The sequence below is a fragment of the Microplitis mediator genome, chromosome 1 (assembly GCF_029852145.1).
Source record: "Microplitis mediator isolate UGA2020A chromosome 1, iyMicMedi2.1, whole genome shotgun sequence".
NCBI classification, from domain to species: Eukaryota; Metazoa; Arthropoda; class Insecta; order Hymenoptera; family Braconidae; genus Microplitis; species Microplitis mediator.
Window position 1 is genome coordinate 1,881,748 of NC_079969.1, and position 25,388 is coordinate 1,907,135.

The following is a 25,388-nucleotide window of genomic DNA, read 5'->3' on the forward strand; positions in this document are numbered from 1 at the left end:
GTGTGGTTTTGTTGGTAAAAAGTCGTCGCGGATTTCAATAGATGGCGGGGAAATATCAATTGATGGGAGTTAGAGCTAACCGGTGATCATGGCCGAGCAATCTAAGGCGTAAGACCTAGGCTTCTCGAACTTGATCACTGGCCAGGCGTGGGTTCGAATCTCAGCGGTTGCCGAAAGAATTTTTCACACAAAGAGTGTGAGGTCTTTCGGTCCTGAGGTTCGTCCGGTCACCGATCCATGAATTTGATCTGGTTTCAAAATTGAATTTGATTGGGTTGGGTGTGAATTTAATCCGGATATGAATTCGTCTCGATTGGCTAAATTGGGTATGCCCAAGGTCTTCTAATATACACATATATATATATAAATACTGAGAAAAAAAAAAAGTAAGAGCTGTTGTCCAAAAGACATTCGTTCGAAGCAAAATATTCATGAAGTGACGCGTAGTCGAGTAGAATATTTTGTCAAAAAACGAAAAAAACACAATTAATGTATGAACTAAAAGCATAAAACTGAGTACGAATACTAATAAAAATTTAGGAGACGAAGATTTTAGAAAAAAAATTTTTGAAAGTAAAACACATTGAAATAAAATTTACAGAAAATAATTAATTGTAGAATTAGAAGACGAGGGTAACTCGACTAATGAATGGAAGACTGCCGATAATTAAATGGGAAATATTTTGATTTATTTCGTAAATACAATTATATTGTACTCGGTCATGGCAAAACACACTTGCACGACTAGTTTATATATTAATCGATAATATTTATAACAATTACGAGGCTTTTAGTTTTACATCTGCATGCAAGAAACTGGCGATTTAAAAAAAGAATAGTAAAATAATGGAAATAACTCAAGGGCACAAAAAAAATTTTTGAGATTTTGTTGAATTTAAGTTAACAATTAGTTGACTTAAATTCATGATAACAAATTATCGTTTTAAATTTACCATAAAATCAACAATTATTTTTGTGACGGTTAGGAATAGATGGAAATATTTAACGGTTCATAAACTATTATTAAAATATTTCTTTCCATTGTAATTTCACGAACAGAAGTAAGTTTAGCCTCGAAATATTTTTAGGTCGTGAAGAAGAAGATGGAGTCACTGTGTCTGCAATAAACTTTTTGTCACCGAATTGACTTCAATAGATTTATAAGCTTTGAAAAAATATATATAATTATTAACGAGTTATAAAATGCAGTATTAGTTTCTGCATAAATCAATACTGTTGGAAGTAATTATTGGCTCGAAGGCCATAGTCAGAAGGAAGAAGAATTGGCGATCTGCAGAACTAAAAGCAAATACATGTAATACTATTGATCGTCACACATTTGAATTTAAGTTTACTTTTCAACTATTGCGTTGAGTGAATTTTGAAATATAAAATTTATTTAATATTCAACGCTGGATATTCAGTAATCGAACAATAATAGTAAAATTAGCGAATTTTCTACGGAAATGGGCATTCAAATTTGTAGCGCCAGCCCAAATAGCGTGGAAGGATATTTAGCTATCGCTAATTTCTGTCCCTAAAAGGGTCCAATTAATTAAAACAAAATCAATAACAATATATTCAAGATTAAACAACATAATTGAATGCAGAGCCTACTAACGAAAAGCTTAGGGACCAACAATTTGAACAAATTTGCGAAGACAAATTTAAATAGGTCTATTGTGGCAAATTTTTTACTTATAAAATGGCATCATTTTTTGCCATCGTAGATATACGTTTTTCCAGAATAGTATTTTTCATAAATCAATATCATTCCCAGTGTTATGAAACTTCTAATCTACAAATATATGCAGGAAGAAACGGTGATGTGGCAAACCAAAGCTAAAATGGCCACCGGAATTGATCGGAATGCATGCGCATGCTTGTCATTTGACCACGTAAGCTTATAGTAGCCAATAGCTTTGTTCTTCAGTCCCTTCTTCTCGAATAATATCTTCGCGAAAATGGGGAAGCATGCATATATCGTTTTCGCGCAGGTCAAAATTTCGATGATATATATACTCCTCCTCGACGGGAAGGAATCATTAATTCAAAAAAAACCGTCAAACATAGCTATCACTAATAAATAAAATAATTAATTTTTAATCGTTCAAACAAAGTGATCAGACGGCTTTTTCAAAAATATCGGCTAATTTATTTATTTAGATATTATTACAAAATTAAAACAATTAAATTTTTTTAAATTCAATTTCGAGTCAATTTAATAATTTAACGACAAAAATTTAATAAAAATAATCACAATGATGTTGATGAAGAATATTATTTTGAGTGCATTATTTGCGAGTGTTTCGTGCTACGAATTCAAAAACTTTAAATTATCATCAACAAATCCTCCAATCACGCACACAAATATGGTAACTAAATGTTTATTGATTTATATACATTGTTATTAATTTTCCTATTACCATTACTGAAGTTTTTTTTCAGTTGTTTCTATTGTTCATAATAATTATAATAAACTTTTTGTTGGTTTTCCAACAGGCTCAACTTTTTGAACTTTGTTTTGCAAATACATCAAATCCGATAGTCATAACTGAAAATTTGGTAGAGACATTTCACAAAAATATGCCCATCACAATAAGGGCACCTGTCGTTATCATCAACAAAAATTTCATCCGCAAAAACATTCAGCTGTACTATCCAACTCATCCGATGTATATTTTATCAGTGTCGAGTTATGGAGAAATGTTTGAACTCTTACAAAAATTGATTCATTTACCGTTCTGGAGTCAAAAATCCATATTCTTTGTGATCTTCGAAACCACAAGAGCTTGCGAGCGTTCATGGGAAATGATCTACGCACTGTCAATGGCTGAACTGTTATCATGTATCATAGTGTGCTCTAGAACCGGTAATACAACCAGCCTTTATACTTATAATCCATTCACAAGACGAGCACCCAATCCTTGGGTCGAAGTCAACTTCGATTTGGTTGACTGGCGCGGACGACCATTGACCCTCTACAATCAATCTTTTTCAAACGGTAAATGCCTATTCTTATTACCATAATTATTAACATTATTACTATCATAATTAATAAAACACAAACGATTTTTTTTTGTTTTATAGATCATAAAATTTGTGAGACTCTCCTTTTTGACAAAACAAAATTTCTTGATGGCTATCCTGTTATCATTGCCGCACAAAGTAAATTATCGCCATTGATATTGAATTACACATTTACTTCATTAAACATGACCCAAAAAGTGATAAACTTGAATTCAGACGACTCGATACATCTGTCAGTAATAAATAGAGTTTGCGATATCAGTCAACTATACAGTCCGAATATCGACCCTCGTATTGTACATACGGTGCCAGTGATTACCGAAAAATCTTATATCATAGTAACGAAGAAAGCAAGTTATCTATCAGCAGTTTATGAAATTGCGCATGTATTTGATATTAATGGAGCCATAGCGATAATTTTTCTTCTTCTTTTAATTACCCTCTTGATTGTATTGCACAATAAGTATCAAGTCGGATTGGCCGTTCTGGATGTCCTGAAGCTGCTGATGAGTATGGGGATCGATGCACCTCTCGATCGACTTGCCATGAAAATCACCTTCTTCACGGGATTCTTGTTTGTTTTTTTATTTAGTCCATTGATTGAGGGACAATTATTTGCCGTATTATCTCGCCCGCCGACTTATAACATGGAGTCCCTCAAAGACTTGTATGATCATAAGTATCACGTATATTGTCCGGAGATAGTCCATAAATACATTTTAGAAGAGCAATTATGGAAAACTGATGAGGATATGAAATACTTACATATTGCAACCCCATACAACAACGAAATAATAAATTGTTTTAAACAAGTTTTCGAAAATAAGAAGGTCGCTTGTATCTTTGAAGAAGTCTTGATAATTGATGCCATTGTTATAAAAAATTTGCATATATCAAAACGTTTTATGTTGAAAAGATCAGGTTTTTATCAAGCGAGAAAGTTTTGGGCTCTGGCAGATCGATTTTATCATAAATCATTAAACATACAAGAGGCAGGAATCGAACTTAGGATGCGGCGACAAATCGGAAGGACATCAAGGAAGAAGCTGAAAGCTAAGGAAAGACTTAAAAGAATTGCTGATTATCAAGAAATTGACGCTGTAGATTTAACATATTTATATGTATTTATGGCATTTTTCCAGTTTTTGGCGGTTATTGTTTTTGGTATCGAGTATATTGTCGGACGTTATCGCCGCCCAAGACAATAAAAAATAAATGTCCGTTAACTTAAAAAAATGTGTGTTATTAATAAGTCCCTAGTAGAAACGTAATCAAGTATCTGGCCAGTAACTGGCTAGTTTAACTAGACTTAAGCTAGGAACTGGCTAGTATAATATCCAGTAACTGTCTAGTAACTGGCCAGTTTTACTAGATAGCAAATAAAACATGGCGACTCTTGTTGATCTTAAGGTTATTGAGTATTAAATATTGATTTTATTACAATTAAAAATTATAATAATAACAACAATAATAATAATAATAATAATAATAATAATAATAATAATAATAATAATACACGGAAAAGTTATAAAATTTATTTATTAATTTATTATATTATATTTTTAAATATAAAACGAGAAACATTAATAACATAAAACGTCGATTTTTTTAACTTCATCCATTTTTTAAAATATATTACCGATTATTTTTATTTTGAAAGACACAATTTTTATTTTTTGTTAATTATTTGTATTGTTTCTTGATGTTTACTAAATATTATTCAACTTACAGGTTAAAGTGAAAAAATAAACATACACATACACTAGTATAAGTAGAACATCAGTGTGACCAATGTTTACGATTCAGTTATAGGTGGCGCAACTTCCAGTTTTTACCTAGTTTCACTAGCCAGTTACTGGATAAGATTGCTGGCCAGTTACTAGATATGAACGCTAGCCAGATACTAGACTTAATCGAGTAAAAAATTGAACATTTCTACTAGGGGTGCAGTGTCGTGTAATCGGCTTAATAAATTCGATCACTCCCTAGCGGATCCGAATTACGGTAAATACAGTGATTTACCGTAATTTACGGTGCCTAGCATAATTACCGTAAATTACGGCAATTTGCCGTAATTTGCCGTATATTACCGTAATTTACGGTAATTATGCTAGGCACCGTAAATTACGGTAAATCACTGTATTTACCGTAATTCGGATCCGCTAGGGCTGAAATTGTCTATCGATCACAAAATTTAATGTCGATTCATTTTAATTAAATATTTTATCAACTATCGACTTACACAATTCGTGAGTGTGAAATCAAGATTTGACTGTCGGCTGTAAATTCCATACTAAGATTTATCAAAGTGACCCCTTACATAATTTTTGAGTTTTTAAATATTATTTTAAAGACTGCAATAATTATAATAATAATAAAAAATATATTTTTCTTAACTTCCAAGTCATGGTGTGATAGTTTTTGTGTTTCTCTCTAAATAATGTATGTAAATTGTATTTTAAATAAAAAATATGTATTTTATATTTAAGAGATATAAATCTACTTATATATTTTCGCTATATGGAATTTATCAAACAAAAGTATATAAAAATGTAACTGAGGACAATAAAATTTTTGAACCGCGTGAAGAAAAAATTAAGAAAATAATAAAAACAAACAATTTATTTTAAATATTTTATTAATTTATTTTCAGTTGAAGTTTATATCAACAAAAGTTCATTATTTTCACTACAATATTAATTACATATATTAATACTTTTAATAAATATACTAATCAAATAAATAAAAATATCTAGTACAGAGATTCATATATTTTTAGTTTTTCAGTTAAATAAATAAATAGAAATTTTTTATCAATATTTAGAATCTAATATATATATATAACATATATATACGTATATTTAATTTCTGTTTATTTATGTCAGTTGACGTTGTTTCTCATATATTTCTAAGCGTCATCGAGTACTGGAAGACCGCAAATTAAATTTGAGTTGAGAATTTCTTCTTCGACGGCCGGTCGAACGAAGACGCTGACTGAGTTGTCGAAAAGTCCACTCGATATTAATCGAATTGCTGTCACGCCACATCCAATTAGCTTATAATTACGATCTAGGGAATTATTGTATGAATATTTAATCAACAATTTCTATACGAGCAGCAGAGAGGAAGAAACTTTACCTGGTTTTGAATTCAAACCACATACGGAGTCGAGTAGCTCGAATTTAGATGTATCTAATCCGTTACTACCACCAATTAGTACTTGGTCTAGTAGTCTTCGCTTATCGCACTGTAAATTAATTATATAATATATATTCATATATATTTGTATGAAAGTACGGGGGCGTTCAAAAATTTCTTTGTGTTTTTTGTCAATAAGTGCCGGAAAAAAATTTTTATTCGAAAATCAATAGATAGATTTTTGTAGGAAATTTAATGCCCTACAAAAAAGGTCCTGAGAGTCAAGTCTGTAAAATTGATAGGAAAAAAGTTAGAGGCTTTTGAAGTTTCAAAAATATTTTTGATTTTACCAAAATTTCTGACATTTATTTTTCAAACTTCCAAGTGCTGTAACTTTTTTCCTTTTGATCTTAACAACAAAACATATGAGACCTTTTTTGTGGGGAATTCAATTTCCTATAAGAGCCTTGCAGTCAAATTTGAAACAAAAATTTTTTTGAAGGCTGAGAGACAAAAAACAAAAGACAAAATTTCGATACGAGAAGAACGACTCAAAAATTGTCTTAATATACGCATATATTTTTTAGATATATATAAATATATAATTACATGATGAATAATTCCTGTATCGATTTGTCGTAAATAAGGCAAACCTTCAAGTCTTTTAGTACCAACATTCAAACTAATAATTTGTAACGCCGATGGATACACTGTTGCAAGAGTACAATTTTTACGTTCGCCATAATTGCGAAGCGTAAATGTGTCCATAGTACTGTTAACCAGTATATTACAGGCTGGAAATCAAATAGCATGTCAAGTATAGAATATAAATACATAAATTAATATATAGACTGCAATAGCAATAAATATTTTTTCTATTTTTCTGTTACTACCAACACTTACGATACGGATTTTTACGATAGCGTACAAACAATGTGAAGCCTTTGCCTTTGAATGGTATGCGATATTGTATGAGTGCACTGTTCTGTGAGCTTATAAATGTATGGCTCACATGCTTGCCGCAGAATTCGGTGATGCGGTTTTCAAATGGTAGTTCGTGGTCGTTTGGTGGAGGGAAAAATTCACCGTTGAGTTCCCAACCATCGACAAACTAAAATTATATGGAATTAATTTATTTGCTATTAATTATAAAAGAGAATGTGCATTGTTATGTTTATTTGAATTCATCAGTACTTGAATATAATCATATATGATCATATATGTCAATATATGATCATACTTGATCTTATACGTTGATATATGATCATCTATGATCTTATATGATTATACATAATTGTATATGATCATATATGACCATATGGGTCATTTATGGCCACAGATGACCATATATGATCATATATGACCAGATAGGTCATTTATGGCCATATATGATCATATATGGAGTTAGACTCTTAGATGGTTGCTACATAACTGATCATATATGGTCATATACTACCATATATTATCATATAGGGAAATGTGTGATCATATATGACCAGGTATGACCGCATATAATTATACGTAGCCATATATATGATCACATATGATCATATATGACCAGATAGGTCATTTATGACCATATATGATTATATATGGAGTTGGGCTCGTAGATGGTTGCTACATAACAGATCATATATGCTCATATACTACCATATATTATCACATAGGGACATGTGTGGTCATATAGAGCCACATGTAATCATATACGGTCATACGTGGCCATATATGATCACATATGATCAGATAGATCATTTATGGCCATATATGGAGTTAGACTCGTAGATGCTTGCTACATAACTGATCGTATATGGTCATATATGACCATATACTATCACATATTATCATATAAGGACATGAGTGATCGTATATGGCCACGTATGACCGCATATGATTATAGTTCGCTCTATATGATCACATATGACCATATATTATCATATAAGTCATATATAAAATCACATATGATCACTTTCTTATATGTGATCATATCTGATACTATTTATGATTATATCTGATTTTATGCATAAGTAAAATATATATATTACCATGGACTATCATATGTACTATTATATATGATCATATACGGGCATATATGATCAGATACGATCATTTATCATAATATCTGATCGCCTATGTGTTCATATATGATTCCTACCACAAATGGATCACAGATGTAAAGGTATAGAGAAATTATAAAAATATTTAACTATTTCTGTTGTAATTTTACAAAATAGTTATAAAAAAAATGTCTTTGTTTGATTTAATAATAAAAAGGAGTTCAAAAAAATAAAAATTATTACCGATACGAGGCCATCTTGTTCACAAGGTACATCAAAAGATAAAAAGTTCAATTCAACTTTTTTATCTGGATCTGTTATTAAATAAACACCACAGACTGTCGGGTCGTTGTTTGTTGACTCGTATGTAAATTTACCGCTATCTGATGTTACAAATATACAGTCTGCAAACAGTAATCACAATACATAATAACAATAATTACTAACAAAAATTCCTATTACTTTCAAATTCATACAATGAAAACTAAAAACCGATATTACAGCCAACCTATCAGAAATACGATAAAAATATATCAATAGAATTTTATAGAGAATCAAATTGCCTTCAAAAAAGTATTCCATGGATTTTGTCATAATCCCCATACTTTAAAAGATATGATTAAATTTACTCAATAAAAATTTACGTTTCATCCCTTACTTCCACCCCTTTCACTAGCGAACTTTATAAATGTCATATATATATAATTTCCAAAAAAATAAACATAATTTCAGATGCGAAATCATGGCCCGGATAAAAAATTCCATTATAAAAGGATTTAGAGGTTTATTTATATATGATAAATAAATATGAGAATTAGATTCTTAATATTAAGATAAAATTTTCAAATTTTCACTAGAGATTTATCATTTAAATCCTTAAGTCTTAAATCCATTATCGAAAACGATTCCTCTGTGTGTTCAGGATAAATGATAATGTCTATATATGTATATATATATAGATATATATATATAGGTCAAGGATCCAGCGATTTTATTATTTAAGTTCAAACTTTGAACTATTGAAATATTTTTTAGTTTAACTGAAATAGTTTTTAGTTTTTTTTTTGAAAAAAAATTTTGACTCACCTGAAATAATTATAGACGGAGGAACTATTTTACTCACGCCTTTGAATATATAATTAGTCAATGGATTATTTATCACTGAGTCGGAAGTTATCTGTACAAAAAAAATTATTTATTAATTTTCGTGGATTAAAAACTCAAAAAAATCGAATTTGTAAAATTTTTAGAACTTAGTCTAGAAATTAATAGTCAAGTGGAACTTTCTTTGAATTCTCTGGAGTAAAACTGAGTCGGAGTCAATTATGTGAAAAAAAAATTCATAAAATTTTTTTTCGAGAGAATTTTAATGAAAAATTAAATCATGTAAATTTTGAATTATTTTTCGCTGAATTATTTGTGATCAAATTATCCCATCTTACCCTAGATATAAACAATTTTTTTCCAAATTAATTGAAATAAAAAAAAAAATTTAATTTCCTTGTATTTTATTTTTTTTTATTTTTTTAATTATTTGTTTTAATAGACAGACGGGTCTACTATATATATATATATATATATATATATATATGTCACATTGATTAAAGGATATTTTAGGATTGCAATGAGTGTTGTTAATTTTTTCTTGTCTCTCATCTCCAGCGAATCGATATAAGTTATATATATTGGCTAAGTATATATAGACATAAATTTTTTTTTTTTTATAAGGAATTAAAAATAATAATAATAAAAATGATAATTATTGATTTCTTTTTCTTTTGGGTATTAAATTGGAATTTCCGTGATATAGAAAGGTATAAATGAGAGAAATGTAAGAAATGGGGATTACCGTGTGCGTCAGACGGAAATTACATCTTAAACGAGAATCTTACAAGTTAGTAATTTAAATTGACAGATATTCCCATACGGTTTTGTCCCCGAATCGTTATTAAGCCGAATAGATATCCTAGGAATCACGTATCACGTCATATAGATATATTTCCAAGAAACTTTCAACTTAGATCATTAGATTGCTCCTGAGTAATAAATTTCTTTTTTTTTATATATTTTTATATATATTTCATATACTTTTTTTTTATTTGAAATGAATTTTGAGAAATCTAGATTATTTTGTGGTCAGTTTTTTTCGTTTGACAGCAAGTTTTTCTACGAAGGATTTAAAAAATTGATGTTTCAATTTATGGATTTTATAGGAAATTTAATTGGCTACAAAAAAGTATTGATTGAAATTTTTGATAAAATCAATAGTTTACCCGAAAAAATTAATTTTTCAAAAGTCTAAAATTAAAATATCAATAAGCGACTTTTTCCGGGCTTAGAACTTTGAACCTCTGTTACTTTAGAAGCAAGTGAAGTAATTAGACATTTGAGTAGTGAAATTTGGAGGAAATTTTATCGCCTACAAAAAAGTATTCGGTAAAATTTTCTCTAAATTTAATAGTTTAGACTCTAGAATTAATTATTTAACTGGAAGAAAAAAAAATTTCGTGATTTTAATTTTTACGTAATTTTAAATGTTTAGTACTTTGAAAGTAATTGATTAAATTTCATATTTAAAAGCACTAGTCGATAGGAAATTTTATTGGCTACAAAAAAGTATTGATTGAAATTTGTGATTAAATCGATAGGTGAGGAGCTACAATCGATTTATGAATCAGCGGACTTAGAAATTAAAAAAAAAAATTATCTTTGATGAAAAATTGAATACTTCCATTAAAAATAATGGATTTTGTAATTGAGAAGATTATAAAAATGCTTAGTGTATTTTCAAATTGATTATTAATAAAAAGATATAACGCCAATACTCAGTATAAATTTATTGTAGTTGCACTCAAAGTCAATATTGTTTATTGATTTTTGATTAAATATTGGAAACTAATATACACCAGACTAATAACTTATTGATAGACAATGCACACTGTAATTTACATCGTAATTATAATTACATCGCAATAAAAACAAATATTTAAAAATTTAACTTTTATTTTTCAAATTTTTAAATCGAATATTAACTCTTTCATTTTATTTTTTAAATAACTCGAAAACTATCAAAGTTACAAGAAAATTCAATCAGACCTTTTTTGTTCAGCATAAAATTTCCTACAAAAAGTTACTCTATCACTTTTCCATAAAACCCATATTTCAAAAGTTATGACCCATAACTCCATAAAAACATTTTTTTATCCCCTAGCGATTTAAAATTTTTTCTTTTTTCAAAATTATCTCATTACCAATCAAGTTTACAAAAAAATTTAATCAGACCTTTTTTGTTCAGCATAAAATTTCCTACAAAAAGTTTCCTCATCACTTTTCCATAAAACCCATATTCCCAAAGTTATGACCCATAACTCCATAAAAACATTTTTTTATCCCCTAGCGATTTAAAATTTTTTCTTTTTTCAAAATTATCTCATTACCAATCAAGTTTACAAAAAAATTTAATCAGACCTTTTTTGTTCAGTACAAAATTTCCTACAAAAAACTCTTTTACCACTTTTCCATAAAACGCGTTCCCCCAAAGTTACAGCAATAAAAAAGTTCCAACTTGTCACCAACGAAAAAAATTTTTTTTCTCCAATAAAAAATTCAAAAAAAAAATAAAACAAGTACTTACCTTACTTACAGGTATGCGTCGTTCAGGTAAAATAATACTGGCATAACTTTTATTGATGATAAAAAATTGAAAGATAAAGATAAAGATAATTGCCCCGCGTTTGTGTGGTTGCATTTTAAATAAATAATTCAAATAAAATAACTGACGTTTATGATATCAATTTATCTTTATACTTCGTATTAAACTTTGTTTATTTACTTACTAATAAATTAACTAAGTGACTAAGTAACTTTTTTTTTTTGTTGATTATTATAATTTTTTTTTACGTCAATTAGATTAATTTATAAAAATTGTAAATTAACCGACGACAGAAATGATAAAGATGTTTATTTATTTAAAGATTTATGACAATTGATCTCTTGTATTACTTACATATATATAAACTATATATATGTACATATATGTCCTGTTAATTTCAGGAGACAAACGTGTCTGAAGCGTCGCGACGCCTGACGTGTCTTTTTATACGCGAGGATTTGTTCTCACGCGCATACCCCAATTATATATGACTAGTTTATTATTATTATTTTTTTTCTTTTTTTCATCAATATTTATTTACTTTTCATTTATTTTGTCATTTTTTTTTAGATTGCAATTGAATTTTTTTGATGAGATTCGAGTAGAGAAAAAGTGTATGACTTTAAATGGCTATAAGTTGGACAGTGATTAGGGTAATTAGAAGTTTGAGGAGGGTTTTGGAAAGGAAATTTTGTGAGCTACAAAAAAGTATTGATTGAAAATTTTGATAAATTTGATAGATTGAGAGGAAAAATTTATTTTTTGAATGAATAAATTGCGGGAAATGAGAGAAGGGGAAAGTGTTGGACTTTAAATTGTTGTAAGTAGGAAAGTAATTGGAGTAATTAGAAGTTTTATGAGGGTTTTGGAAAGGAAATTTTGTGAGCTACAAAAAAGTATTGATTGAAAATTTTGATAAATTTGATAGATTAAGAGGAAAAGTTTGTTTTTTGAATGAATAAATTGCGGAAATGAGAGAAGGGGAAAGTTTTTGACTTTAAATTGTTGTAAGTAGGAGAGTAATTGGAGTAATTAGAAGTTTTATGAGGGTTTTGGAAAGGAAATTTTGTGAGCTACAAAAAAGTACTGATTGAAAATTTTGATAAATTTGATAGATTGAGAGGAAAAGTTTGTTTTTTGAAAAAAGAAATTGCAGATGAGAGAAAGGAAAAGTGAAAGGTTTTGATATTTTGTATTTTAGAAAGGATTGAAAAAATGAGGGGGGATCAGGAGTGAATAGAAAATTTTGTCGCGACAAAAATAAAATTTTGAGTTTACATTTTTTCTGTTTTTAATAGAAAAAAATAAAATAAAAAGTGAAAATAAAAAAGTCAAAATTTTGTGAATTGAAAATATTTGAATTTAAAAAAAAAATCGAAGTCAAAAAACAAATTGAAAAATTGTCTCATAAAATTAATTTGAAAAAAAAAAATTGTGTAAATTTTTATTGATCCAGTCTAATTTTAATTCATTATATATAAAATTCTAATTATTTTGTCATTTTTGCTAATAATTGATTATTATTAATATAATAAATTTTTTTCTGACCCCACTGGATTAATTGAATAAATAAAACACTTGTATCGAATTTCACTTAAACAATAAATTAATCTATCAATATTCAATATATATTTATTCACTCAATGATTAAGTAGCCACGAAATTAATAAAAAAAACGAAGATGTTAAATATCGCAAGTTTACAAATAAAATGAAAATGAATGAAAGCAACGTCATGATTTTAAACGTAAATATAAAAAAAATAATTGATAATAAGATTAAGTTTTATATTTTTTTATCTTTCATATTGTTGACATACTTCTATTTATATATATCTGTACCTATATATATGTATGAGCTAATGATTAAAAAATTATTTTATCTAACACTAAATTACAAACGTGATTTAGACAAATAAATAAATTAATTAAATCAATTAATGAAGAATTTGTTTACTTTTTTTTTTTTTAATTGTTTGACAAATGACTTTGTTTACGGGAGTTAATCCTTAAATCTTGTTTGTGTAGAAAAAAAAAATAAAAGAATATAAGACAAGAAAAAAATTAAGGGAGGGCAAAAAATAATATCGAGCTGATGAAGTCAATTGTAATTTTTTTATTTGATGGGTTGAGTAAATATTAAAAAAAAAAATAAATTAAATGAGTAAAGGGTGAAATTGGCGTTTTTAGAAGAGGGGGAAGTATGAGATAGGGGTTATGCAAATGAATTGTTGAAGGAGATTGTGGAGGAAGTGAGGGGAAGGTAAGAAGAGATTTGAGGGATTAGTAAAATAATTTGAAGAAGTATTGATAGAATTTCAGGGGATTATTTGAATTTTTGAATTATTGTTTGATAAGAAGCGAGTTGATGGTGATTGGAAATTTTTAATTAGTGTCGGTTTCAGAAACGTGGGAATAAGATTAATTTTTATAAATTTTTTTAATAGCAAAAAATTCCACTGGCTATCAAATTTAATTTTTTTAATGGCAAAATTTTCCACTGGCTATCAAATTTAATTTTTTTAATGGCAAAATTTTCCACTGGCTATCAAATTTAATTTTTTTAATGGCAAAATTTTCCATTGACTATTAAATATATTTTTTTAATGGTAAAAAATTCCATTGACCATTAAATTTAATTTTTTGAAAAAAAAATGTCGAGTAATGAATTCAGTTTTGAGTAAAAAAAAAAATTTTGGTGTGAAACCAATATATTTTGACAGATGATTGGATTCTGAGTAAAATGAGTACCCACATGCCTATAATTAAAAAAAAAATTCGGTAATTGGTTAATTAATTAACGAAATTAATTTTGAATTAAACATAGGGTTGTTGGTACTCATTTTACTTGGGATTCGAAGCACTTCAATAATAACTGATCAATTTTACAAAAAAATTGATTTTTGAAAAAAAAGAATTTTCAAAAAAATTCTAGAAGGATTTTGAATTTTTGCCGCTTAAAAAATAATCAACTCAGTTCTGTTGTATCATATATTCATATTTATTAACATTATCACACTTATAAACTACACAAATAAATTAAATAAATAAATAATTTAATGAATAAATAAATAAATTAATTAATTAATTGATTAATTAATGACGAGCATAAGCAGCATAAGGTAACTCGAATGGCCCTAATGGTTCCGGGCGACTGCTGCGTTCGTGCCATCCATCGGAAACAGGTGCGTGATATAACCCATAATTAACTCCATTGGTTGCGATTTTTTTTAACCCCTGAATTGACGATAACATCAAAGCTAATTTTGCAAGAAGAAGAGCTTTGCCTCCTAGTACTGCGAGAAATTGGAATCCCATTGGTATCAATACTGATCCCATTACCAAAACTCCCATCATTAACATGGGCATCAAATGGTTACGTCTTCTGTGATGGCGTCTTCGCCCTAAAATGGCGAATTTCAAAATTTATTGGCGGGAAAATTTAAATTTAAAAAGAAAATAGGGTTTTTAAAATTGATTGAGTTCAAGGTTATTTTTTTACTTTTACCTTCGATGACGTCATTTGAACTTGAATCAACAAATGCCTCAGGATTTATAATTCGGTCGATATCAATTTTAATGACGTGGGTTTTAAATAATCGGGCAAACCGACTAAATACTATTTGTGGCCATGTTTTACCAGCAGCGCGAGCTGCATTAAATGACTCACTTCTGTAATTATTTTTAGTTGTAATTAAATAGAAAAAGAAAAAAAAAACAGATTGCCGATTGGTGGGTTCAAAATGTACGGAGACTTCAAATCGGTATAACTTTTGAAATTATGGAGATAATTTAACTTTTAATGAGGTTAATGGATAGGAAATTTAATGAGCTACAAAAAAGTATTGATTGAAATTTACTCTAAAATTGATTTTTCACCGATAATTAGTCAGTTTTTGATCAGAAATAATCAAAATATGAATATCAAAAATAATTACTTGGCTTCAAGTACTCATAATTTTGAACCTAATTACTCTAAGTACTCGTCAAGGCATTGAAAAAATCGTAAATTTAATTGCCTACAAAAAAGTACTGATTGACTTTTTCTCTAAAACCAATAGTTTTTCTGTAAATAATTAATAATCAATTGAAAAATGTCCAAAATCAAAAATCAAAAATTATTACTTCAAAAATTTTGACTATTACTTAGAGTACTTATCAAAAAACATCAAAAAATCGTAAATTTGATTGCCTACAAAAAAGTATTAATTGACTTTTTCTCTAAAATGAAAAAATCCCCCGTAAAAAATAAAAAACCGAAAATTGAATGAAAAATAATTTTTAATTAAAGAAAAATGATCATTAAATTTTTGAGATTGACATTAATGACATATATTTCCCTAGGTATTAAAACTAACGGCTTGTAGCGTGTTAATAATTACTATTGACTTCCGATCTTGGGAATATTCTAGGTCACTACCGACTACTGACATATTCAGTTCATTTATTGCGTGATTTTTATATTTCAAATTCTGTTAGCAAATATCCCACCAAAAACGGCATTTTGCACTCTTATTACTGCATAAATAATTGTATCAAAATATATATATATTGGTATTTATATTTACTTGTAATCAGTTGAATTTTTCTCATCAAATTTAACAAAGTCGACGCCGTTCAAAACAGGAATTGTTTCTTCGGAGAAAAATGCATCCATTGCAATGACAGCACGTTTTTGCAAACAGTATTTCAAATTATCCAAAAATTCATTTTTTTCATTATTTATATGATTATTGTTATTATTGTAATTATTCGCACAATTTTTTAATAATCTATTCAAACTGTCAGACCAACTTTCCGATTCCTCGGCACTACTTATTATTAATAATGAACTTATTACTACATAAATTACTAATGAGTAATTATACAATCGTTGACACATCTAAAAATAGTGCAAAAAAAAATTTTTTTAATTTTTTTTTTGAGAAAAATTTGTTTTCTTAAGCTTCCAAGGGACCGGAAGTAGTGAATTTATGAAAAAAAACAAAATTTTAGGCTCTAATTTCTTGTGGGTTCAGTAGGAATACAAATATGTGGATATTTATTTTTTTTCAAACGAAAGTTAAAATTTTTTAGTGGCGCGAAATTTAAACAGAAATTTTTTTTGAAAAAATTTTTTCAAAAAAAATTTTTGATATTTTTGTGTTACAGAGAACTCTGTTACGAGTTATTTGAGCCCAAACACGAGCAATTTATTTTTTCAACTTCTCATTCAAATTTGAACCGCGATCGATTTCGCGGTTTTTTATTTTTCACTTTAAATTTGCAGTAAAATTTAAACTAATTAACATACAGAGCTCTGATTGCGCTCAAAATACTCATTAATCTTTTCTCTTTACCCTCAACCCGAATTTTCGATGACACCGGAAGTTTAAATAAAAAAAATTAATTTAAAAACATAAACTCACTTTTGGAAATTCGCGGTCCCTTTGAATAAAATTGTAAGTTAATTAAATTTAATTTACCTTTGGATGATTAATGACACAGATAATTAGTTAATAAATAAACTTTAATGTTAATAAAAAAATATGTATATATATATATATATGTATATATAAATAAAATATATGATGCTAACTATGAGACATCCGAAGACTCAATGGTATAAATACCGAACTTTTCAGTTATTTATGTACGCAAATAGGCTAATATGTCACTTATTTAACCGTACTAGCAAAAAAAAAATATATAGATATACTTATTGATATATATTAATATGTATAGGTATTTAGGTATGTATATATTTATATATTTGTAAGTAGATTAGATTGGATGGCGAATAGGAGGCAGAGAAAAAATGAAAAAAAAATAAATAATGAGGATCCAGGGTAGCGGTCAAGCGACTGAACTTTATGTTCGCCCGACCCTAACATATAATTGTGATATGGAATAAAAATGTAATTCATAAATTATAGAGTTGGATTGTCATTTTTATTGTTATCAATTTATTCGATATATAATTTACCTATTTAATCAGTCAGTAAGTCAGCTAAAGAATTTTTTAAGTAAATATGTCCCAGATTAAAAGTTTGAATATTTTGAGAGAAAGTCAATTTTTGAGATAAATTTTGTGAGAGAGTGACAGGGGGCAGGATGACGAGTAAAATGAGTACCCACATGACTAGGTTTTGAAAAAAAAAATTTGAGGTAATTAATATTGCTAATTAATTAGTGAAATTAATTTTGGATTAAACATTGGGTTGTTGGTACTCATTTTACTTGTAATTCGAAGTACTTTGAGAATAATTGAAAGATTTTTCAAAAAAATTAATTTTTTAAGAAAAAAAAGTTTTAAGTGATAAATTAATTTTTTAATTTTCGCTGTAAATTTTTTTTTTAATTCCACTAATAAGTTTTAGAGAAACTTCATAAAATTGAGAGTAAAGAGGACTCGTAACTCAATAGAAAAAATAAATAATAATTTTAATAAATTTTTTTATTGTATAAAAAATTAAATCGATTACAAAAAAAATATTTTTACATCATTTACTAATAATCACAGTAATTTAACTTACTATTATTATTACATTTATAATTAAAATAACACCTATTTTAATTACTAATTATTAAATATATGAAATTACTTATATTAATATTATTCAAAATTTGAATTTAATGATAAATTGCTAATGCCCGAAATAACTGAAAAATTACAAGGAGTGTCTTCAGTTTCAAAGTTTGAAGTTTCGTCAGTTGATGACACTATTGGATCGTAATTTTTCAATTGAACAAGATGCCGGGGTGAAAATGTCCTCGGAGACAATGTCGCCCCATTGATACTCGGATACAGACGCCGTGGTTCGTCATTGAGTGGCGAGTAACTTTTAGTCATACCAGAAGCCTTGAAAAAAAAATCAGTCAAGATTAAATTAAAAATAAATTTTACCACTGAATTTGTGAGAAAATTTCCGCTAGTTTGAGTACCCACATCGATATATTTTAAAAATATCAATTTTCATAAATATATCATCCATATATATATGACAAGAACAACTTATTCGTAATATATCGTTGTGGGTACTCATTCAACGCGCAATTTCATCAGCTATTCAGTCCCCCTAGTGACAAATCCCTCAAGCTCTTGACTTCCAAAAAAAATGTCAATTTAACCTGCGCAGTATTTCTAAAAAATTACCTTAGGCATGCCAGAGCGTATGCACTCAGCCAGAATATCTTCTTCTTCATCTTCAGACAAACTTAAGCTGTCCACCGACCTCGGCGATTTGAAACTCTGATCAATCGGGCCATCGAAATCCTCCTTGATCCCTTCCTGTCTGGAAGTCGTCGCCTTATCAGTCAAGACGCAGCCTTTCGGCATCGCCGACTCAATACATTCCGCAAGAATAGCATCGTCGTCATCTTCCTCCTCTTCAACGCTATCGAACGAATTGTTCCCCTCTTCCTCCTCCTCCTCTTCTTCCTCTTCTTCATCTTCTTCCCTATCCATGTCCCCAAATTCCCGACGTTTCATAAAAACCTCCGCTTTAGCAGTCGGACTAATGCACTTAGACATCCCCGAAGCAATGCACTCATCCAGAATCTTTTCATCATCCGAACTGTCGTCCGTCAGACTTCCGTCATTACCGACAGCGTTATCCCCTTCCCCTTCCTCCTCTTCCGGCTTCTCAAAGTCTTCTAAAATACTCGGCATCGACAGGGCCGATAAGTTGGACTGTGACCCTACCGGCGAAATTTCTGCCGGAGTGTCTTCCGTGCAGTAGACATGAACGGAATCATCAGAAGCGTCAGCTTTGCCCTTTTTAGGCGAACTAACGACTCTGTCAGTTTCCAACCGGTCTAAGGTAGTGCTCGTTTGATAACGAATCAGATTACTGGTTCCCAAGCCATTACCGCTGCCCAATTTCGCCAAATTTTCTCTATAATGATTATTGTGCATCCCAATGTTGATGCAGGCCGCCAATATTTCGTCATCGTCATCCGAAACCTGGTCATCGGCTTTCTCTTCCTTGATTCCCTTGTTCCGTCTCGAAATCAACCCGGCTCTAGGTTTCTGTTCCACTTCCTGCTCCCGTTCCCTTATCGGATCCTGTTCTGGATCCTGATCCTGATCGAGTTCTACCTTCAGCGGCGGGTCGTCATCAATCGTGAGCGAACTCAAACTAGTGGCGGCACTGAATTCTATTGGCGTGTTCTCTTCTTTGAATGCCGCAGTGGCATCTTCGAAGACGCCCCTCTTCTTGGGAGAGTAACTTTTCAAAAAGGACCGAGGGAACTCTTTAGTCCGCGGGCTTGGAGGTACAGTTTGGGTCGGAGAGTCTGGTAGCTCACTTGGGGAAATGATTCCACTGGTCATGCGACTGAAATCACTGATAATAGAACTGTGATCGTCTACGGAATTGGCCTCGAACCCGCTCAAGGAACCTAGAGAACTGCTGCGAGAAAACATCAGCGGGGTTTCTTTTTCGTCGTAATGATCCTCGGCAGCAAAAGTTACGACTTTTGGTTCCTTGTCATTCTTTTCCTCTTTGTCAGTCTGGTCCAAGTCCGAACCAACGTCCAGACTTGGATTGACATCTAGGGGATCTGGACTGAGGTCATGGGAACTAGCGTTCAAATCCGGTCCCTCTAGGCTTGCATCTAGATCTGGACCATTCCCACCAGGTCCGGGAGCCTTTTCCGTCTGCTCGGGATCGCACTTGGACGCGAGGGAACTCAGGGAATTTACCCTTGAATGGGAGTAGAATTCTTCTTTGTCCTTAACCTCCTTTTTGGTGACCTTCCGGTCGTCTTTGTCGTCCACCCTCAGGTCGGACATGGACGTGGCCGTGGAAAAGTTCCTCGGGGTTTCGTAGGGAGTTCCCTCAGTGCAATAAGTCTTGACACTGTCTTCGTTCGGCTGGAAGAACGGCCGCGGTTCGTGTTCGTCTTCACTTTCCTGATCGTCTTCCGCATAACGGAGGCTGTAGTCCGTCGGCTGATCTAAGTCAGTCTCTGCGTAATCGCCATAGGCTTTTATTTTTTCCCGCTTTTGTTCCAAATACTTCTTGCTGTAATCAATAGGCTGGTCCCCTTCCTCGTAAGCTTCCGTATTGATTCCGTAAAACCGTTCCCGTTTTTCTAGGCCAAAAGTGTGCTGACGAGCGGACAGGAGGTTCCGTAGGGTAGCGTTGGCGCCCATGGAAATCATTTTGTGCTGGGAATGGACTAGGGGTCTTAATATTTGGACGGTTCCTAAATCCCAGAGGGTTTTCTGGTCAGTTGGGCACCTGGCGGACAGGTTCCAAAGGGTTCCACATACGTTACTAACTACGGTCAGGCTTGGGGAGCTCAGCAACTGGACTAGGACATGCAGAGTCCTCTTACGTCGTAAAATTTTCCGGTAGTTTTCCTCAATTGCCACGTGGCTCGAAATGTTCCTTAGAATTCCTCCGGCGTTTTCGACCAACGCCAGATTACGTTCGCTCGTGTCCTGGGGGTTCAGTAACTCGACTAAGAAATTAAGGGCGCCATCTACGGCGCATATTTCTGCTTTATTGATGGTACAGTGGGCGGAAAGGTTCCACAGGGCGGATAGAATTGATCTGAGGGTGGCCTCGCATTTGCTGATTATCGCAGACTCCATTAGGATTTTAACGGTTCCGGACTCACGGAGCATGCGCTTTGAATTGTTATCTGCGCGCCATGATAGGTTACGTAAAACAGACGCGGTTACTTGGTGGGCTTCTTCACTGGGGCTGCGTAATTGGGTGACCCAGGCCCTGAGGAACCCGGGAAATGAACAAAGCAAACTTTTGTTTTTGTTGTCATCGCACGTCAGGTTGGTGAGAATCTGACCTGAGTATTTGCGGACCTCAAGACAGCAGGGACTCGTTGTCTCGGGACTGTAGATTTGGTGGTCGGTTTTAATCAACTCGGCAATTGCGTACAAGCCCCCCATTTCGCTGATGGTGCGACGGTGAATTGGGTGGTGCGATAACTTGGTCAGGTCTGAGAGAGCTACCAGGGGATGGCTATGGGGCTGCTGCGGATGCTGGGGTGATTTAGAGGCAGACTGCGAGTATTCTCTGATTCGCTCTAGTAGGGTTAGGATGCGAAGTTCTTGGTGGTTTAGCGTTTTGTCTTCGGTTGCGCAGATTATGTTGTAGAGGGCGCGGGTCGCGCTAAGACGGACTGAGAGGTTTTTGTCGGGAGCGTGGATTAAGCGGACTAGTAATGAAAGACATCCTGGAATTTAATGATAAATTATTATTTTTTTTTTTTTTTCTCTACTAAAGAAGTATTTGTTAATTTTTGAATGGGTTATGAGTTCCAGAATTGTTGGAAATTTTTATCACTCGGAAATTATTGAGAAATTTTTTGTAATTAATCAGGATTTGGATATAATTTTTGTTTTTGAAATTCGCACTGAATATTTTTATTTTATTCGAATAGTGCGGAAATTACGAATATTTTCTATGGATTTTCTATCAGTAATAAAATTAATTAATAATCAATTAATTTATTTAGAATTCGAATACTTCGAATAATTAGAATTCTTTGAAAAACTTAAAAATTGACGGATAATTCAAATAAATTTAAAACTTACGAATAATTCGAATATTTCGAATGATTCAAAAATTAAAAATTACTCCAAATTCATCGAATACTTCGAATTCTTTGAATAATTTAAAAATTGACGAAAAACTGAATGAAAACTTACGAATACTTCGAATGATTCAAAAATTTTTAATTACTACGAATAATTTGGAAATTGACGAATAACTGAAATGAAAATTTACGAATACTTCGAATGATTCGAAAATTTGCAATTACTCAGAATTCATCGAATACTTCGAATCATTCTAATTCTGTGAATAATTTGAAAATTGACGAATAACTCAAATGAAAAATTACGAATACTTCGAATAATTCAAAAAATTTTAATTACTTCGAATTCATCGAATACTTCGAATTATTTGAATTCTTTCAATAATTTAAAAATTTGTAATTACTTCGAATTCTTCGAATAATTTAAAAATTGACGAATAACTCCAATGAAAACTCACGAATATTTCGAATAATTCGAAAATTAACTAATAATTCAAAAACTAACGAATATTTCAAATAGCTCAATAATTAGCGTATTTTCTACTCCTTATAATTATCAAACATTTTATGATCCTGAAGTTAGCAGACAATTTAAAATTTTTAGGTTTTTTTTTTAACAATTAAATTTGAAGAAAAAAAAAAATTAAAAATATGCACATGTAGAAAATTTCATATTTTTTTTTTTTATAATTTACCGTCTAAAAAAAGTCCAAAAATTATTAGACGTCGGCTAACTTCAGTATCATAAAATTTTATGATCCTGAAGTTAGCAGACAATAAAAAATTTTATGATTTTATTTTGAACAAATAAATTTGAACAAAAAAAGAAACTGAAAAAATGCACATGTAGAAAATTTCAAAGACTACAAGTGGAATTTTTTTAAATATTTTTTTTTTTTATAATTTACCGTCTAATTAAAGTCCAAAAATTATTAGACGTCGGCTGATTTCAGTATCATTAAATTTTTTCACTTCTATAAAAACAAAAAAAAATTATCTACCAAAAATAATAAAATTTTAGTGAATTTCAAAAACTTCTGACATTTTAAATAATTTCCCAACTTTTGAAAATAATCATAAAATTCTAAAACTCAAGTTTCCTACAAACTAAAATAAAAATGATCCCAAAGTTAGCAGACAATTTAAAATTTCCGGATTTTTTTTAACAAATAAATTACAACAAAAAAACTAAAAAATGCACATGTAGAAAATTAAAAAAACTACAAGTGCAATTTTTTAAAACATTTTTTTTCTCATAATTTATTGTTTAAAAAATAAACCAAAATTTATTCGACGTCGGCTAACTTCATGATCATAAATAAAAATAAAGTCATCATATGATCCTGAAGTTAGCAGACGATTAACAATTTTTGAATTTTTTTTTTTTCACCAAATAAATTGTAAAAAAATACACATGTAGAAAATTAAAAAAGCTACAGGTGGATTTTTTTAAATATTTTTTTTTTTTTAATTTATCATTTTTTTTAAATTAAAAAATTATTAGACGTCGGCTAACTTCAGTATCATAGTCATCATCATCATCAACTTACCAGACTCTCGCATCAGCAGACAATTATCAGCAGAATTACTCAAAGACAACAGAGTCATACTGGTGTCCTGCTGACCCGTGTTATCATTCATAAGCATCCCCAGCAAATTGAATATCATGTCCTTCTTAACGTCATACTTTTCCGCCAAATTTTCATTGTCATCAGTAAGCTCTGGGTTGTCAGCATCGTCCTCAGACTGCATTCCGTTGCTCGTCGACGTGAAGCTCATGACACTCGCCAGGACTTCGCTGCCATTCCCATTCTGATTCTGGTTCCAGGTCTCGCGTTCCATTGGCCAGGTTCCGTGATACAGAGCCGGAAGTCTTCCTCTTGCCAGCAACATGTTCCTAGATCCTGTTCCTGAAGTCCCTAATCCTGATTCTGACCCTGGTCCCGATCCTGACCCCGATCCAGACCTCGGATGACGTATCGAGCCATCAGCTTCCAATTGTCTTGTCTTTATATTATCCAGGTTTCCAATACTCGTATAAGATGGACAGGGTCTCAATCCCTTATCACTCCAGGACATTTTTTTTTTTTTTTAATTTATATCATTTTATATACTAATAGTTTTTTAAATTTAAATTACCACTTACTTTTTTTTAAATTACGCACCAAGTAAACACTTTATTTTTTTTTAACCGGTAAATTTTTTTTTTTTTTAATTTATTGTCATTATGTTGTAATAATAATAATAATAATAATAATAATAATTATTGTTATTATATTTAATAATGTCAATATTGACATTTGTATATTTATTATTATTGTTTGAGGTTATGCTAGACTGCTTGGATAAAAAATGTATCAGAATTTTATATTATCGACGAGTGATAAAATCTGCACTCGAAAATACTCGAGCTTTAGACCCCAGACTAAAAAATTGTACTAGAAATTTTATATTTTTGTCATTTAATATTTGCGCGGGAAATTTAAATATTTGAAAAATAAATTATTAGAAACGAGAATAATTAAAAATCGAATGATCTTGAAGTTAGCAGACAATTCAAAATTTTTGGATTTTTTTTTGAACAATTAAATTCGCAGAAAAAAAAAAACTAAAAATATGCACATGTAGAAAATTTAAAAAACTACAGGTGCAATATTTTCAAATTTTTTTTTTATGGTTTATCGTCTAAAAAAAAAATCAAAAAATTATTAGACGTCTGCTAACTTATGATCCTGAAGTTAGCAGACGTCTACTAATTTTTGGATTTTTTTTTAAACGGTAAATTTGGAAAAAAAAAAAATTTGAAAAAATTGCACTTGCAGTTTTTTAAATTTTCTACAAGTGCATATTTTTAGATTTTTTTTTTTTTGTGATTAATTTGCCAAAAAAAAACTCCAAAAATTTTTAATTGTCTGCTAACTTCAGGATCATGCTAACTTCAGTGTCATAAAAATCGAAAGTCAAAATA

At 30.3% G+C, this 25,388-nt stretch overlaps 4 protein-coding genes across 4 annotated transcripts; 1 reads left to right on the top strand and 3 right to left on the bottom strand.

The window, feature by feature from the left end:
* The first annotated feature begins 2,006 nt into the window (after positions 1-2,006).
* On the top strand, positions 2,007-5,028 carry LOC130677280 (uncharacterized). Its single transcript, XM_057483981.1, has 3 exons — positions 2,007-2,375; positions 2,503-3,004; positions 3,091-5,028. Exons 1-3 carry the CDS (start codon positions 2,262-2,264, stop codon positions 4,236-4,238), a joined length of 1,764 nt encoding a protein of 587 aa, XP_057339964.1. The 5' UTR covers positions 2,007-2,261; the 3' UTR covers positions 4,239-5,028.
* Positions 5,029-5,724: 696 nt separating this feature from the next.
* LOC130677365 (corticotropin-releasing factor-binding protein) lies at positions 5,725-13,155 on the bottom strand. The gene is made up of 7 exons (XM_057484110.1): positions 11,857-13,155; positions 9,309-9,399; positions 8,466-8,626; positions 7,072-7,279; positions 6,778-6,962; positions 6,169-6,277; positions 5,725-6,099 (listed from the first exon to the last, which is right to left on the bottom strand). The coding sequence occupies exons 1-7, from the start codon at positions 11,968-11,970 to the stop codon at positions 5,939-5,941; spliced, it is 1,029 nt and encodes a 342-aa protein (XP_057340093.1). The 5' UTR covers positions 11,971-13,155; the 3' UTR covers positions 5,725-5,938.
* A 1,700-nt stretch (positions 13,156-14,855) lies between these two features.
* Positions 14,856-17,484, bottom strand: LOC130677382 (uncharacterized). Its single transcript, XM_057484127.1, has 4 exons — positions 17,338-17,484; positions 16,441-16,754; positions 15,381-15,544; positions 14,856-15,276 (listed from the first exon to the last, which is right to left on the bottom strand). The coding sequence occupies exons 2-4, from the start codon at positions 16,752-16,754 to the stop codon at positions 14,969-14,971; spliced, it is 786 nt and encodes a 261-aa protein (XP_057340110.1). The 5' UTR covers positions 17,338-17,484; the 3' UTR covers positions 14,856-14,968.
* An 832-nt stretch (positions 17,485-18,316) lies between these two features.
* LOC130677218 (adenomatous polyposis coli homolog) lies at positions 18,317-24,713 on the bottom strand. The gene is made up of 3 exons (XM_057483896.1): positions 23,971-24,713; positions 19,008-22,057; positions 18,317-18,713 (listed from the first exon to the last, which is right to left on the bottom strand). The coding sequence occupies exons 1-3, from the start codon at positions 24,497-24,499 to the stop codon at positions 18,468-18,470; spliced, it is 3,825 nt and encodes a 1,274-aa protein (XP_057339879.1). The 5' UTR covers positions 24,500-24,713; the 3' UTR covers positions 18,317-18,467.
* Positions 24,714-25,388: the final 675 nt, after the last annotated feature.